Source organism: Oreochromis aureus, linkage group 12 (genome assembly GCF_013358895.1).
Source record: "Oreochromis aureus strain Israel breed Guangdong linkage group 12, ZZ_aureus, whole genome shotgun sequence".
NCBI lineage: Eukaryota > Metazoa > Chordata > Actinopteri > Cichliformes > Cichlidae > Oreochromis > Oreochromis aureus.
Genome location: NC_052953.1, coordinates 839,405 through 856,294, shown reverse-complemented (window position 1 = coordinate 856,294; position 16,890 = coordinate 839,405). Strand labels below are relative to the sequence as shown.

The window sequence follows — 16,890 nt, the reverse complement described above, 5'->3', positions numbered from 1 at the left end:
TTTTCTGAAAGCCAGCAAAAATACCTACGTTTTGATGTATAATTTGTGGGGGTTGAGTGGAAATTGAGCGAGTAGCAAGAAGTCGTTCAGACATGAAGAGAAAATTCAGAAAGGACGAGCGCACACTCTGAGTTAATTGCATAGCAACCATAACAACGCATGTATTTTCTGAAAAATCCCAATTTTGCAACTGAAAACTTAAAGAGGTATAAAATTAAAACGGTAGAAGATCTGAAAAAGCTGAATCACACAGCAATAGCCCAATAGTCTGAGAACATTTTAAAGTTTGAATGGAGTTTCTAGGTGAAAGTATGACAAAGTAGTTAAGTTTCAAAACAAGCAAGTTTTAGCAGAATTTCTGAAGATTTCCATTCATTTCAATGGGACAAATTAAAGGAAAAAAAAGTGTAATATTTTAAAAAGTATAACAGTAATAAACACCAAAAGTCATAGCAAACATTAGCAGAAAGAGCAGAACAGTATAGAGTTTGAACGGAGAAAATCGGCTGAAAACTGAGGCAGTAGTTAAACGGCAAAAAACGTACGGAAGCAACTTGAAGAATAATAATAAAGAAGAAAGAGAAACAGGATCTCAATAGTGTGGAAGCCCTTTTAGGGCATCCACACAATAATAAGAATAATAAATCCGACGAATAGTAATATGTGTGCCTCTTGGCATAGGCACACATAATGATGACAAATCCTTTTTCCCATCCTGACGGGTGGCTCTGAACGCCTCTTGTGTGTGATTGGCTGCTGAGGCTCGTGTCACCGCGGTGGGCGGGTCCTGCTGTAGCTGAAGATGGCTGCTCCGTGCTGGGATCAGCAGGTCTGAAGGTAACCGTCTCTGCGGCTCTTTGTCCGGTGTGAGCGGCTGTCTGCGCTCCGTATCCCGGCCGGAGGCTCCTCCTCGGGGTCGGGTCCCGGGCCGCTGGCATGCGGCCGCTACGCTGCTTGTTAGCATGTTAGATTAGCATCAGCTGCTAACGGAGGGCTAGCAGTGACGTGACAGCAGCTGTTACACAACAGGCGTGAGGTCCAAGGTTGCGCAGTGTTAGGCCAGCACACATTGATTACTGTGTGGGGACAGAAAAAGCGGCAGCAGATAATCATCGATTATTGATTTTGTTCCTCTGTCACAGAGAACTGAACACGATGACGTCAACGTGACCTCACGTGACGTTCAGCTGTCTGGCCTGTGTTATGATGCGTTCACTGTCTGGCCGTGTTGCAGGTGTCCGCGATGTCCAGGGAGCAGGCGAGCATCAGCGAGCTCCTGCTCTCACTGGACAGTTCAGAGCTGCAGGAGGCGGAGCGAGTGAGAGCCGCAGTCAACCAGCAGCTGAGTACAGGTGAGTTCACCTATGCAGCACGACTGAATGACGCAGGTCTGCATCTCTGTGACGCGCTCACCACGTGAACCAATCACGAAGCTGCAGTTTTGCTGACGTCCAGCAAAGCAACCTTATCAACTCAGTCTGACATCACTTGTGACGGCCAATCAGTGCAGAGCTCCCAGCATGCATGTTTCTCCTCTCAGACAAAGGGGGCGCTGTCCTCTCCTCCGTGGTGGAGTACTACCTGGACTCGTCATCTTCTCAGGCCCTGCTCCTCCTCTCCTCCATCAGGGAGCCGCATCACAAAGTGAGCCCCGCCTGCTCGCAGATCTCCTGTTCTTTACACTCTCTTTGTGACTCTAACACCTGTTGGCCCCGCCCACTAGGTGCTACTGGAGAAGCTCAACGAGTCTGTGAGTCGATCCGGGACCAGGCTGGGCGCCCTCACCCTGCTGGGTCACATGATCAGGAAACAGCTGCCGTGGGTTCATCACATCAGCCGCTCGCCGCTGCTGCTCTCACTGCTGCGCTGCCTCAAGGTAACACACACACACACACACCTGAGAAACACCTGTCCTCCTACACATTCAGATTCTGTCATGATGTCGATCACGTGACCTCCTCACAGGTCTGATTCCTGCTGCTGTAACCTCAGAATTCCACTTCCTGTTTTTCAGACGGACAGCGATGTGGTCGTGCTTATCACGGGAGTCCTGGTCCTGGTCACTCTGTTACCCATGATTCCTCAGGCTGGGAAGCAGCACATCAACGACTTCTTCGACGTGTTTGGGCGCCTTGCATCCCGCAGCTGCAGAAACCCAGGTAACACACTCACACAGCAGGGGGCGCTGCAGGAAGCAGCTCCTTATGCTTTCTGATTGGTCAGTCTGCTTCTCTGAGTGGTTGTTAAGATGTTTTCTGATTGGCTCGTGCAGGTCATGAGCCCGTGGCCCACCTGGTGCACCTCCATGCCGGTACGTACTCGCTGTTCCACCGCCTGTATGGGATGTTCCCCTGTAGCTTCATCTCCTACCTGCGGCTGCACTACAGCATGAAGGAGAACCTGGACACCTTCCAGGAGGTGATCAAGGTGAGTGCACACCTGCAGGGGGCGGCACTGATGTGATGACCGCAGGTGTTCCCTCAGTTTCACCTCACACTCTGTCCTGTCCCGTCAGCCGATGTTGGAACACGTCCGGGTTCACCCAGAGCTCATTACAGGCACTCAGGACTACGAACTGGACCCGTCCAGGTGAGTCCAGCTTGGAGACAGAAACCACACCTGAGCCTGCTGAACCAGGTCAGCAGGTCCTTTGACAGAATGAAACCAGCACTGAGCTCAATCGAATGCAAATCAACAATAAAGAAACAAAATAGCATCAGATTGAGTTTTCTTAAAGTATCCTATCGAGCTGAGTTCACATCGCACAGAGGCGTGTTTACCGGAGCTCGAGATCAAACTTTCCTTTATCCGAACGACGAAGCCCGCCACTCGATCCCAGCTAATGACAGGAAGTGATGCGCTCGGATCGGTCAGCAGGTTCAAATAACACAACACGGGCACACACACGACGTGGCCTTACAGCAACACATTTCATCTCTAAGTTTGTAACCAGCTTTAAAAAACAGGGACGTCTGCAGCAGCTGTTAGTCTGAGGGAGGTCAGCCAAGTTTGATCAGTAATATACGAGAGGATAGAAATACACATAACACAGCTAAATACACAGATTAGATAACGATGGGCCTAGAATGAAAGCTTGTGGGACTTCTTTAGCATCCATCCGAAGATTAAGGATCGCCAGGATTTTTCAGATATTCTATGTTGGGAGATTCCAAAACTCTGATCCTGCAGTTCTTCAGGAAGTGAAGAGGGCAGCGTGCAGCTACAAGTCTCCTATCATGAAGACGAAGGAGGTCGCTCAGACGCAGAAGCTACGCGTGTGACACGACAACTAGTGTACCTGCTGTGATAGCTCCGCCCTCTCACACTGATAAGAAAGGCAGTGTAGCCTAGTTACCCATGAACTGCACGTTTTTGTTTGGTTTTCTTATCCTTGCATTCAGTTGGGTATCGTGACTCTGACGTCTCTAACTCCAAACATTTAAAATGAAAAGAATACTTTGACTGTTTTCTGTTTGAAATATGTTTTCTCTTCACCGCTGTCTGCTAGGATGTAATATACACTTACTGCCAGAAGGTGGCAGTAAACTGACCACCGTTAACTAACAAAATACAACATGGCGATTACTACTCAGAGTGGAAAAACTCGTAAAATGTTTCTGTAGAAACAGGAAAGTAAAGACGACTGCGACCAATCGAAAGGTCTATAAATAATAAACAAAAGCGAGGTAAAGAGAGCATATCGCTTGAGAGTGGCGCTCGTCACTACCATGAACGTCAGTATCCAAACTGACAGTGTGTCCTCTGAGACGCGACCTGAAGCACAGCATGAGTAAAAAATGACCTCTGCTGTCCAATCAGAGTAAAGTATGAACTGCAACGTGACCGAGAGCGTTTGACCATTGATTTAAGTTTCAGACTGGTGCAAATGAAACAGGAGGGTCCGGGTCACCAGAGGCCAAGTTGGGTTAGATTTTAGTCAGTAACATAGAAGAAGTGTCATTGTCATAATCTGCACTGCCAGTCAGAAGTTTGGACACACCTTCTCATTTAATGGGCTTTCTTTATTTGTACTACTTTCTACATTGTAGCTACAAACTGAAGACATCTGGGATTATGTAGCAGCAGCTCAGATTAGAGCCCAGATAGATGCCACACAGAGCTCCAGTAGCAGACACATCTCTGCATGTTCAGAGCAGACTGTGTGAATCAGGCCTTTATGGTCAAACAGCTGCTGAGAAACCACGACTAAGGAAAAGCAACAAGTAGAAGAGATTTGTTTGGGCCAAGAAACACAAGGAGTGGACATCAGACCATCTGTGCTTTGGTCTGATGAGTCCACATCTGAGATCTTTGGTTCCACCTGCTGTGTCTTTGGGCAGAAAAGGTGAACGATGGTCTCTACATGATTCCCACTGTGAAGCATGGAGGAGGAGGTGTGATGGTGTGGGGGGGCTTTGCTGGTGACACTGTTGGAGATTTATTCCAAACTGAAGGCACACTGACCCAGCATGGCTGCCACAGCATCCTGCATCAACATGCCGTCCCATCATTTATTCTCCAACAGGACAATGAGCCCAAACACACCTCCAGGCTGTGTGAGGGCTCTGTGACCAAGAAGGAGAGTGATGGAGGCCTGGCCTCCACAGTCACCTGACCTAAACCCAGTGGGGATGGTTTGGGATGAGATGGAGCGCAGAGTGAAGGCAAAGGACCAACAAGTGCTCAGCATCTCTGGGAACGTCTTCAAGACTGTTGGAAACTATTTCAGGAGACAACCTCACGAAGCTCATGGAGAGAATGAGAGGAATCAAAGCACAGGGTGGATATAAAACATGTTTGGAGTTACTTCACAGTTTGGGTTTACTACATAATTCCACATGTTTGATGCCTTCAGTCAGAATCTACAATGTAAACAGTCATCAAATGAGAAGCTGTGTCCAAACCTCAGACTGCTGGTGTCGTAATGGGCCCAGCACTGAGCCCTGTGGGACACCTTTACTGGGCAATTTTATTTGAAGCTGTTAGTGAGCAGAAGCAGCTGGAGTTAGCGAGCTGCTCCCTGCTGAGCTCAGACTGACACTCCCCTCCTCCCACTCAGGTGGAGGTGTTACGAAGTCCATGACATTGTGATCGAGTGCTCCAGAGTGTCCCTGGATCCTCTGGAGTCTTCGTGCGAGGAGGACGTTTACTGCTCGTCCTCCTCTTTGATCACACCTCTCCCCCTGACTGTCCTCCCTCACCTGGACCTCACCTGCAGTCCTCCGGTCACAGATGCTGTCAGCAGCTCAGGTGAGTAACAGCAGTGTGAGATCATGTGACCTCCTGTGCAGTTTGTAACAGAAGTCAAAGGTCAAAGTGAAACCAGAAGGAAACGGATGTTTTTTATTTGTGTTTTTATTTAAGTGTTTGTGTTTGCTGACAGGAAGTTCAGTCTGTCCTTCGGGATCCAGATGTGTGCCTCAGCTGAACCCGACCGCCACCTGCACGCAGGTAAGTCACCTGTCTGTCTAATCTGTGCGGCAGATGAGCAAGCACTAACACTTCCTGTTTGTGTGCAGCCTGACGACGTCACATGGAGCCCCGCCATACACTGTGGTTTGTCCACACCCCCTTCTGAACGCACTGCTTTAGGCTCCACCCACCCACTGAGCAGGAGCACCTCCATCTCAGGTGACCTCACATATCTGTGTGTGTGTATTAATAATAATGGTGTGTGTGTGTGTGTGTGTGTGTGTGTGTATTAATAATAATGGTGTGTGTGTGTGTGTGTGTGTGTGTGCACGCGTGTGGACACAGGTGAGAAATTGCCTTCATCAGCCTCCATTCTTGAGGCTCCTCCCACTAAGGACCCCGACTGCAGCCAGGTGAGTTAAAGACTTCAGTTAAACAACTGGGAGTTAACTGGGATGCTTTTATTGTGAAGGGGCAGCAGGAAGAGTTTTGCTTTGTCTCCCTGCAGGTGAGGACGGTCAAAGATGGGGAGGGGTCAACCTGTCAGCCAATCACTGAGGGGGAGGAGCGAGGCCTGAGTGACCTCGTTAACAACAACAGAGAAGGTGAGCTGATCAGCTGATCGATCTCGGTGATGTCACTGCAGCTGTTTCTTCATTTTCTCTTTGTCTCCAGATGTTAAAGACGAGTCCCAGCAGCCTTTGCCCCGCCTCCTCACCTCCACCCCCACTCAGGCTTCAGGTGTCCCCCTGCCTCCCTCCTTCACCACTCCTCACCCCAGATTTGAAGAGCCAGGCTCCGCCCTCTCGGACTACAGCCCCAGCTCTCCGTATGACCCGCTGTTTGAGCTCGCTCTGCCCCGGGCGGCCATGCTGTTCGTTGGGAAGACGACCCAGGTAAGGTCAGGTGGACCGAGCCACAGGTGGTTTTTGTGAGCGTGCTCAGTAACGTGCTGTGTCCTGCAGGAGGTGCTGGAGAAGAAGGGGGGAGGACCACAGAGGGAGAACAGAGAGGAGGAGGTGACCTCTGTCTCCCCTCTGAAGGTTTTGGACCAGCTGATCGCCCGTGGAAACGACGCCCATGATTGCCTCAGCAGGAGGTGAGCCGCAGGACGTTATCAGAGGGCATTATCAGGGAGAATGGCGCCTCACGCCCAAAACACACCAATCAGTATCACATCAAAGGTGTGAGTCGCCTAGCTTTATATTGTAACGCAAAAACCCCCACTGAGCGAGCGCTTTGGCGATAGTGGGAAGACAAAAGTCCTTTTAACAGGAAGAAACCTGGAGCACAGCCAGGCTGAGGGAGGACAGGCCGGTCGGGGTGAGGCGACAAAACGAGACATTAAACACGAAGCGAGTATTCCCGCTGCTTCTTTGAGGACTCGCTGATCGATGGAGCGAGGTGCAGCCATCGTCGATATCAAGTCCGTCGATGAAACCGTGTCCTTAGATTTGAAACATCTGCACACGTGTCATCAGAGACCCGTCTGATGTTGTGTAAAACGTGCTAACCTGCGTCACCTCTTTCTTCTTCTGTGGTGTTCACAGGTTATCAGCCGGGAGTAAGTCGGTGGATCGGAGTCACTTTGGAGGTAAACAGCAGAGCATGAAAAGCAAAGGTACCTGAACACTCGCCTCATCACTCTCATTAACCTCATATGCAAATGAAGCTGTAAGCAGCAGTTTATTGGTTCACTGTGTGGAGCTGACAAGCTCCAGAACCCGCGCCGCTGTTTCAGCTCGTCGTCACATTTGTTTCGCTGCTGTTTGCGGGCGCCGTCCTGAATCTGCGTTCAGGTTTGATTTAGCCGGCTGGTGTTCTTGGGTTCAGTTTTCACGTCTTGAGGCTGATGAGGAAGCGGTTTGCGGCGGGATCCACGCTGGTTCTGGTTCTTGGCAGCTGTGGGACGCAGTGCTCCAGTTCTCTCGTATTCGCCGTGCTGACCACGCCCAGCTCGTTTAATGACCCTCAGACGAGCTGTGGCGTGAAGCTGCCGGGTTTGCATCAGCACATTAGAACTGTGTGTGTGCGTGTGTGTGTGTGTGTCAGGCTCCACCCAGGAGGAGGAGCTTCAGTCTCTGACCAATCAGCTGCTGCTCGTCCACGCTCAGCTCCAGTACGAGCGCTTCAAGCGGCAACAGCATGCCGTCCGAAACCGCCGGCTGTTGCGGAGGGTCATCAACACCACAGCGCTGGAGGAGCAGAGCGCTGCCATGGTAACGCACACGTCAACCTCATAATGATGCTGAACACCACCCACGTAGCCCCTCCTCTCATGTTTTCTCTCCTCCGTCACGCTGCTGGTCACAGAAGTCTCAGCTCGGCGTTCAGGACGAGGAGATCCGGAGTCTGAGGGCGAGTCTGGACGAGGAGCAGCGTCGATACTCGGAGCTGCAGCGCGAGACACACACACGCAGCGAGCAGCTGCACACGCACATCGCACATCTGCTGCAGTTGCAACGAGATGAGCAGAGAGAGAGCCAGAGACTGCAGGTCTCACACACACACACACACACACACACACACACACACACACACACCATCAGCAAAGAGCTTCACATCCTGTGCTCTGATTGGCTGTTGCAGGGTGAGCTGCAGGAGTGCCAGAGCGGACTGCAGGATCTGGAGGCGGAGCTTCAGAAAGCCAATTACAGGGCGTATAATGCTGAGCACCAGCTGACCCAGCTGTCACTCAAGGTGAGGAGAGTCCCGATTAGTCGAATCGTTGAAGGAGCACGGCGCCCAGCTGCTTCTCTCTGTGTGTGGACTCGCAGCATCACCGTCCATGACGACTAAATACACACCGAGAGGAGGCAGATATGTGGGTCAGAGGGGTTTCACTTCCTGTCAGACACTCATAGATCCGTCGAGTCTGTAACGAGTCTGTGTGTGTTCAGACTGTTTCAGTTCAAACCAGCAGCAGAGAAACTGGAGACAGAGCCAGTTTTTCTGTTTCTGAATAATGAAGGAGGACGAGCCCACAGTGAAAGCAGGCAGACATGTTTCGTCAATCTGTGGCTCAAAAACAGTAAAAACCGCTGAAGTCCTGATGCAGCTGCTCCCACTCAGTCCTGTTCTACAGATGTTTGTGTGTCTGTGTGTTTCCAGCTGTGCAGCAGTGAGCAGCTGCATCAACAGATGTTCCTGCTGAACCAGCAGCTGGTCCTGCTCGGAGAGACCAACAAAGCTCTGCAGCAACAGCTGGAGGGTGGAGAGACACAGCGCTGCACGGTAAGACCCGCACACCAGCTTCATCCAGCTTCAGTCAGCTTCATGCTCTCTCTGAAGGCTCGCTGGTCAATCCCAAATCCCTTCAGCTGCAGCTGTTATCAGCAGCTGTCCTTTAAACCGGTTTACCTGGTAACTAACTGGGTTAAAGTGTAGTGGCCCAGTTTAACCTGTGAGAGCCCTTTGAGTGATGTCATAGCAACACACAGGTTTTTGCCTGTGTATTGCTATGACATCACTCACACATGGACTGTTCAGTCTTCTCTAAACACTTTGCAACTATTTTCTTCTCCAATCTGTGCCAACAGATTTCTCCTGTTAGCCGTTTATTCCTTACTTTTTATATTTTATTCAGGCACAGTTGTTGTGGAGCGCCCACAGTTTCATTGTACATGTGCAATGATAATAAAAGGCTATTCTATTCTATTCTATTCTATTCTATTCTCGGTTGTTAGAAAGTGAATGTCCATAATTTACACTGTCAATTTACCACAAGTTAAATTATATGTAGTTATTTATATCTTGACTTCAGGAGGTTGAAGGAGAGGATGGCTCTCCTCGGCATGTATCTCTGTTCAGTGTAGATCAGGGGCCTCAAACATAAACGAGCTGAGGGCCACTGCTGTCGTCTCAAATATTTCTGAAAATGTTTTATTTGTTTTTTAAATTTCAAACTTGTATAAGACGACTGTGCTTGTATAACTTAACTACCTGAAGCCTTTCACTGAACGACCAAACAAACACATGGCTCCTCTGTGTCTGTCCCACACGTGGCAGCACTCTGCTGTCGTTGTGTTCGTATGTAACTAAATCATAGAGCAGACATACGTGTACACGTGACTAACGGCCTCAGCATGTTCCTGCCCTCTGGCCAAATTGCATTATATTTCTTCACATCATGTACGGGCCGCAAGTAGGGGTGACGTGAGCCATGAGTGGCCCTCGGGCCACGAGTTTGAGACCCTTGGTGTAGATAAACTCCAAATCCTTGGAAGTTGTAACACGGCAAGAATGAGAAACAGACAAATAAATAAATCCAGTTTGTTGGTCCACAGTGTTCAAAGACCAAGCGCTCCTTCATCCTCATTCACCCACATGGCTCCTCCTCTCTCTCCTCCCTCTCTGTGATGTCACATCCTGCTGCATCTCTCTCTGTGACTAAAGCTCAAACATTAAAATCACATTTTCTTGTTTTCTACGTCGTACCTGAACATGACTCATCGTTATCGCCGTCACGTCAGTATTCACTTCAACAGGATCTGTTTTTAACTCAGATTCGTAAAAACACGTTTTCCCTTTGGCCATGTTGCTATGACGACCTCACGCACGTTAGGTGCTACTCGACTGTAGCGGAGAACGAGTCGAGTGGGTGATAAAGCACAGACATGCCACTGCATGCAGAGCTTCAGGATCTGATGAGCTTTCAGCAGAATCACATCTAAACTACGACTGTGTGTTTCTCATCGTTTCAGTGAGACACGTTTTCCCTTCCACGCTAACCTGCCGAGGTCAGCACATCACAATCATTACTCAGACTCTGTTTCTCCTTCAACATATATTTTGATTATATTTTTGTTTATTATTAAAGACAGTTCACTAAAAGCACGTACAGAGTTATAGCACTCCTTTTACGCTTCCTCAGACGTAAGTCGGGGAGTTGACTCTCTCAACAACACACGCCCTCTGCTGACCCTTTTGGGTAATGCAGTGCGACACATGTGGTCACTATGATGAACAGAGTGTGCGCTGTTCTAAATGTACTCTGCTGTGTGTCAGGAGGCGTCCATGCTGCAGTGCAGCGTGGGTAAGGAGTTCCTGAGGCTGAAGGACAACGATGTCCAGCAGAGACAGAAGCTGGAAGCAGCCAATCACAGGATCACTGAGCTGGAGAGCCAGCTGGCCAGGAAAGACCAGCTGATCCTGAGCCAGAAAAAACTGCTGGAGGACACCAAGAACCAGAACAGGTTAGTCCAGCTTCACCTTCTGGAACTCTCCACACGGGAAGCGTCGGGCTCAGACTGCGTCTGTCGCTTTCAGGGCGGAGCTGTCGGCATCGGAGAGCCGCTGTGCTGCTCTGAGGAGAGTTACTCAGGCGCTGCAGACCGAGATGCTTCAGCTGTACGGTCAGATCGCGGGAGGCGGGGCTCACCCAGACAGCGAGCCGCGGGACATCAGCAGGTAAACAGGGCCATCGTCCAAGGACGCCTCGATCCCACAGAGATGTCCAAAATGATTTAATGAGACAGGCAGAAGCAGGACGAATGTCTGTGCTTTTATTCTCCATGTGTGCTTTGTTGATAAATGTTTGCCTTTCCGTGTCATACTGTCCTCCAGATCCGACGGCGGAGGCTTACCTGATGCTCAGGGAAGCCAAAAGTCCCTCCCCCCGTCTTCTTCTGCTGTTGGGATCATGAACGGAGCAGTGGAGGTCCTTTCCACCTCCCCCGTGTCCCTCTCACTCTCCCCCATCGACTCCCCGCTGGCTGTCGGCTCCTTCCTGGAGCAACGAGCCCGACAGCTGTTCAGACCCACAGATCAGAACCAGGAGGTGGAGGTCGGGGGGGAGGAGGAGGAGGAGGAGGAGGTGAATATCCAGCCAGCAAGCCCTCCACTCGGTCAGGAGGTGGAGGAGGCCACACTCCTTGTAGGAAGTCCTCAGACTGAGCCGCTGAGCCGAGCCACAGACCCCGTCGTGGCCCCCGTAGACCTGACACTCACCGTCCAACAGAGGAGACACGAACTGAGCATCATGGACTACGACGAGACACTGCCCGACATCTGAGGGAGGAGGAGGTGGGCGGAGACCGCCAACGAGTTTGTTCACCTGTGTTCAGTTACCTGAAACTCAATAGGGGGGGTCCTTGGGGCTCCGCCCTCACTCTGGAAAAGAGCAATAAAGATAATAATGATAAGGCAATAAGCAGGCTGATCCAAGATCAGCAAACTTTCAGTAACGATTGTTATTTATTAGGGGAACTAAATCTACAGCTAGCCTGGCTAGCATCCACAAACAAAAATGCCCTCTAATAAGTAGCATCCAATCAAAAGGACAGTCGCTCCTATCCAGTGCTGATGGGAGTGGTCTGTTGGGCGGTCTGCTAGTGCCGCCATAATCTCAGCCATAGTAGTAATCCATAGTTATAATAAAAGGAGTCAAGTTCAGGGACTCCAGTTAGCTGAGGTGAAGCCTCGCAGATAGCTACCAGCTACAGCCGCCTGCGTCAGCCAATTGTTGTGGAAGTTTTCCATTAAATAAAGCCTGCAGACGAGCGGTGAGCGGTAGCTAACATTCTTTAATCCAAACACACAAAGAACAGAAAACCAAGCTTGTGGAGAGCCTGCATGACCGCGGGGCAGGGTCAGCAGAGTCTCTCTGAGCCTAGCATGGCTCTCAGTTAAATACCTTCCACAGGAACAAAAGGCAGTACAGCTGTTTCACACCTTAAGGTTCACACCTTTGTTCATCTTTAATCTTCCCCACAATCTAAACTCTCACATGCAAATGGCAACAACAATGATACAGAGGAAAGGTCTTCTCCAGAGTGTCAAAGTACTTTGCATGGCAAAGTGAAGCAGCATTAGGTGGTCATTCCCAGTCACAGTCATGGCTCCTGGTGTCTGTGCTGTTTACAGAGTCATAATTCCAACGCTGATCTTCCTCTGTGCTGTCAACTTTGGAGCTTGGCACGCTCTCTTCATCCCTCGATTTCTGTTCCAACGGGGCTGTAGATTTAAGGCAGAGCACGTCGTACACCTTAGTTGTCTTCCTCAACATCAACGGCGAAACTCTTTCATTTTATTTTAAGATTTTGCTGTTCAAAATCTCCTCGTGACAATCCTTTGGAAGCCCAGTGGTGCAGCCCACTGTCGTTTGTCAGCTGTCCTGCAGATGGTCCCTGCTCTAACTGGTCCTGGTGTAGCCTTCTCTCCTGGTCATGGTCTGTATCTGCACCTCAGTCAATCCTTCCATATCCCTCATGTCACGGTCCCTGAAATTTAAAAATGAAAGCTCCCCGGAAAACCCTCTTGTCAGCTTAGCACAATTAGACATGCCCAATAATGGTGTGCATTGTCTCTTAAAAATTCCCAGGGCTTCTACCCTGGAGTAGTTTCACTCCAGGCCCTGTCGTAAGAAAACATTAGCCAGCGGTGTGTCCTGCTGTAAATCATGTGATTGGATCATATGATTAACCCTCTGCTGTGGAAAAAATTAGATGTTAGCGCAGCGCATCTGTATGCACACTTTCTCACAGTGACCTCTGCACTGTAAACAGTATAAGGTCATGAATAACACACCGCTGGTAAATTCACAAAGACACAGAAAGTGGCAATTAAGAGGTTTCAGCACGGCCCAAAAGCTCATGCAACCTGTTGCTGTCACCTTTCTGCTCCTGTAAAAAAAAAAAAAAAAAAAAACATACATACATCCACCCTTTTGTCAGGTCAAGGTGGAGGTGCAATCTTGCATACTGGTGTCAAGTCAGTGAAAGCTTTTGTCAGTCCAGTCAGTCCCCATTTTTTATTTGCTGACAGTAGAACCTTTCGTGACGCAATAAGTTTCTACTGCCAGCAATGACATCATTTCAAAAAGAAAAATTTTTTTTTTAGACTGGATTACCTCGCCGAATCCTTTTTGGCAGGGACTTGTTTTCTGATTGTCCCAAATAAGTGGCTTTCTCCTGAGCCCATTCTAATTTTTTTGGGAGAAGCTCACTTGCGATTGTTCAACATGTTGTGTAGCGCTTTCGATCCTGATTTTGCAGGCCTGCTTCAAAACGAGGAAATTGCCAAACAAAAAATCTCAGTGCACTGTTAAAAATCAAAACAATATGAAGGCCTCTTTTTAGAAGTTGTCTAAGCATACTCTCTCAGAATGATCGATCAAAACAAAACTAATTGGCAGGTTCAAAATGGTACCAAAAGAAAATGCATCAGTAAATCTCCCAAACTTTCATCCACCAGTCACACCTCACACAACAATATTCTATTAGATAATGAGTTTTGTTTTCCCCCCATGTAACCAGATGTGTGCCATGATAAGACCTCCCCCACACATCAGAAACCACAAACTCAATAATCTATTAGTCTCCACTCATCTCCTCTTTGCGGTGCTCCAGACACTTTTCAATTCTCCACGCAAGGCAGTCGTTTTTTCTTCCTAGTTTCCTAAACCCAAATTTCATTCCCACACTAAAACAGCCATGTCCTCCCCTGCTCCTTCCACTGTGGTCTCATCTCATCTCCCCCCCTTGCAGCAGTCCAGTGAGAGTCAGTTGTCTTTCAGCTTTTTCCTGTTTTCCACTGTCTCATTTTGCCATTTTGCTCCAAAAGTGGCAAATGTCCAACTCAGGCAGTCTTTTCAAAGGTCCATTCACACACAGTGAAGCTGCAGCTCGTTGGAAATGCACATCCATCCATCCAGTCATGATGATGCCATTTTTCTCCTTGCTGTCGCTGTCTTGCACAGCTGCTGCTGCTGCTGGACCTTTTCTTCACTGCTCAGGACACTGCTGTGAGCTCTTGATATCCATCTCGTTGTTCTGGAACTGCATTTCTTGTCTTCAGGGAGAGATTCTTGGAGCTTGTGTTCTCAGGGTGACAAACACATGGAAGTTAAGCTGTAAAATAATTCAGCCAAAACTTGGCTTGAGTGTTTCTAATGATGTTAACCTATAATTTTCTTCCAACTGCTGTGGAAAATTGATCCGGGTCTGTTCTTCACCTGCAAGTGACACACTGAGACATGTTGATCATTGTTCTCATTGCTTAAAACAACACGTCTCCTCTCTCTAGTTCTGAAACTCCCCGTTCTTAAAAACCCAGAGAGATTGTAGTTGTTCTACACTGAAAATCACCAAACCCTCTTCCTATTTTTATTGCTTATTTTTATCAACAATTCTGGTAAAAAAGAAATTTTGTGTGTGTCCACCCTAGTGGAGCTGGTGGCCTGCAGTACCACCTTCTTCCGCTAGTTGGAAACAACTTTTACACATGTCTTGATGCATTCTCAATCATCCAGGAAAGTAAATCTCCAAAAGTTGAATCTGTTCATCAGGCCCTGAGTAAATGTGGTTATCCCAGCTGGACTTTTGTCAAAGCTGGGAAGGCACCTAAAGAAAGCTCCAGCCGATCCAGGAGAGAAGGACAACCGCTGCCCAAGCGAAAACCTGTAGTGATCCCATATGTGTCAGGAGTATCGGAGCAGTTGAGACGCATTTTTTCTAAACACCGGGTTTCTGTGGCTTTTAAACCCCAAAACACGCTGTGGCAAAAACTGGTCCACCCCAAGGATCGGGTCCCCCGACACAAACAGAGTAACATAGTGTACGCTGTTAAGTGCCAGGAGGATTGCCAGGATTTATACATCGGGGGAACCAAACAACCTCTAGCGAAGCGGATGGCACAACACAGGAGAGCAACCTCATGAGGCCAGGACTCTGCAGTCTATTTACACCTACAGGCCAGTGGACACTCTTTCAACGATGAGGATGTACACATCCTGGACAGGGAGGAACGCTGGTTTGAGCGCGAGTCAAGGAGGCCATTTACGTGAAAAGGAAAGACCATCTCTGAATCGAGGAGGGGCCTAAGGGTACATCTGTCACCATCTTACAACGCTGTGATTGCAGCCATTCCCCAACTCTCTGTGAATGGGACTCATGGCCATTGATCAGTGTTCTTTGATCAGTGGGTTTTGGTCAGTGATTGTTGATCAATGGTCATGGGAATTTGCATAATTATGATTAAGGAACTGACCTCACAGCCCATTGTTCCTTCAGTGGGCTGGTTTCAGTCATTATGCAAATGTACTGTTTATAAGGTTTGGGGAAACCTGCAGTCAGCTGAGACTGAAGAAGTCACTTGGATGAGTGACGAAACGTTTCTCCCACAAAACGCTACGTCCAGATGAACAGATTCAACTTTTGGAAACTTTTACACACATTTCTACACTCCTGTCTTTTTTTTTCTTTTCTTGTTTTTTGTTCCCCATTTTCAACATTTTGAACCCCATTTTTCACTGTTTTTACACACACATCAACTTTTCCCACACAACCATTCTCTGCAATCTTACACACCACACATTTACCCAGTTCTTACCATACAGTCACACACTGAGTTTTGTCCCTGGCCGCCTGGTGGAAGGCCTGCCGCTTTACTGGATCCAGTTTCCCTTTACATTCAGAGCGTCCTCTGCAATGGCCTTCTTCCCTTACCGGCAGAAAAGTGCTAAAATACCGTCATTTCACGCACTGTAGTACGCAGAAATGATTCCCAACAGTGTACCCGAACCGCCGTTCCTGTGGCGTACTTGGACCGAACACAGGTCTGGGCCGGCTTCTCCCCAACAGCGCGCTCGAGCCAATGTCCTTGTGATGGGCCGTTCCCAACACAAGCCTGGGGCCTCAAACCGCCAGGATTTTGCCTCCGGAGACTCGAACTCCGGGGTCAGCCAGTGTTCCCCCCTCGGCCAGACAAAATTCTCCATGACTGTATACAAGTTAGCTATCACTCACCCATCTGCAGGAGTCCCCTCAAAGTTGATGGTCTCGGTGGTGGCTAAAACTCAAGGCTCCGTGACTCCTCCATTTCCTTCGCTTCAACAGCTGATAGGACAAAGGTACCTTTTTCCTCAGGGGTGATCAGCCCGTCCACGGAACCGTTGTTCAGCGACCACACGGACCATCCCATCCTCGTCGCCATTTTGTTGTGGAAGTTTTCCATTACATGGTAAATGGTAAATGGCCTGTATTTGTATAGCGCTTTACTAGTCCCTAAGGACCCCAAAGCGCTTTACACATCCAGTCATCCACCCATTCACGCACACATTCACACACTGAAATAAAGCCTGCAGATGAGCGGTGAGCGGTAGCTAACATTCTTTAATCAACACACACACAGAACAGAAAACCAAGCTTGTGGAGAGCCTGCATGACCGCGGGGCAGGTCAGCAGAGTCTCTCTGAGCCTAGCATGGCTCTCAGTTAAATACCTTCTCCAGGAACAAAAGGCAGTACAGCTGTTTCACACCTTAAGGTTCACACTCCCTTGCTACCTCCCAGAGTCCTCGAAGAGACAAAAGACTCTTCCTTTCCTTCTTACAGTATGGGTGTCAGACATGTTAAAATCCAGTGGCACCAAGGCATTATACAATAAAATAATGTGATTAATACACAAGTAAAAGAAATTCCTATACACAATCAAATTCCAGGATTTCATCCTTTTTTTTTTTTTTCTTCACCATCTTGTC

The 16,890-nt window shown here is 48.7% G+C and overlaps 1 protein-coding gene across 2 annotated transcripts; it reads left to right on the top strand.

Annotated features, from left to right (window-relative positions):
- Nucleotides 1–747: 747 nt before the first annotated feature.
- tsc1a (TSC complex subunit 1a) lies at nt 748–11,997 on the top strand. 2 transcript variants are annotated; one of them, XM_031744615.2, is made up of 22 exons: nt 748–837; nt 1,235–1,352; nt 1,541–1,644; nt 1,724–1,876; nt 2,015–2,159; nt 2,273–2,427; nt 2,516–2,589; nt 5,060–5,250; nt 5,384–5,451; nt 5,520–5,631; nt 5,758–5,825; nt 5,921–6,017; nt 6,088–6,308; nt 6,378–6,511; nt 6,963–7,006; nt 7,465–7,631; nt 7,726–7,908; nt 8,002–8,112; nt 8,524–8,646; nt 10,420–10,607; nt 10,681–10,821; nt 10,978–11,997. In XM_031744615.2, exons 2-22 carry the CDS (start codon nt 1,244–1,246, stop codon nt 11,423–11,425), a joined length of 3,036 nt encoding a protein of 1,011 aa, XP_031600475.2. In that variant the 5' UTR covers nt 748–837; nt 1,235–1,243; the 3' UTR covers nt 11,426–11,997. The 2 variants fall into 2 exon arrangements, with proteins under 2 accessions (XP_031600475.2, XP_031600474.2); XM_031744614.2 differs by having other exon boundaries at nt 6,963–7,033.
- The last annotated feature ends 4,893 nt before the right edge of the window (nt 11,998–16,890 follow it).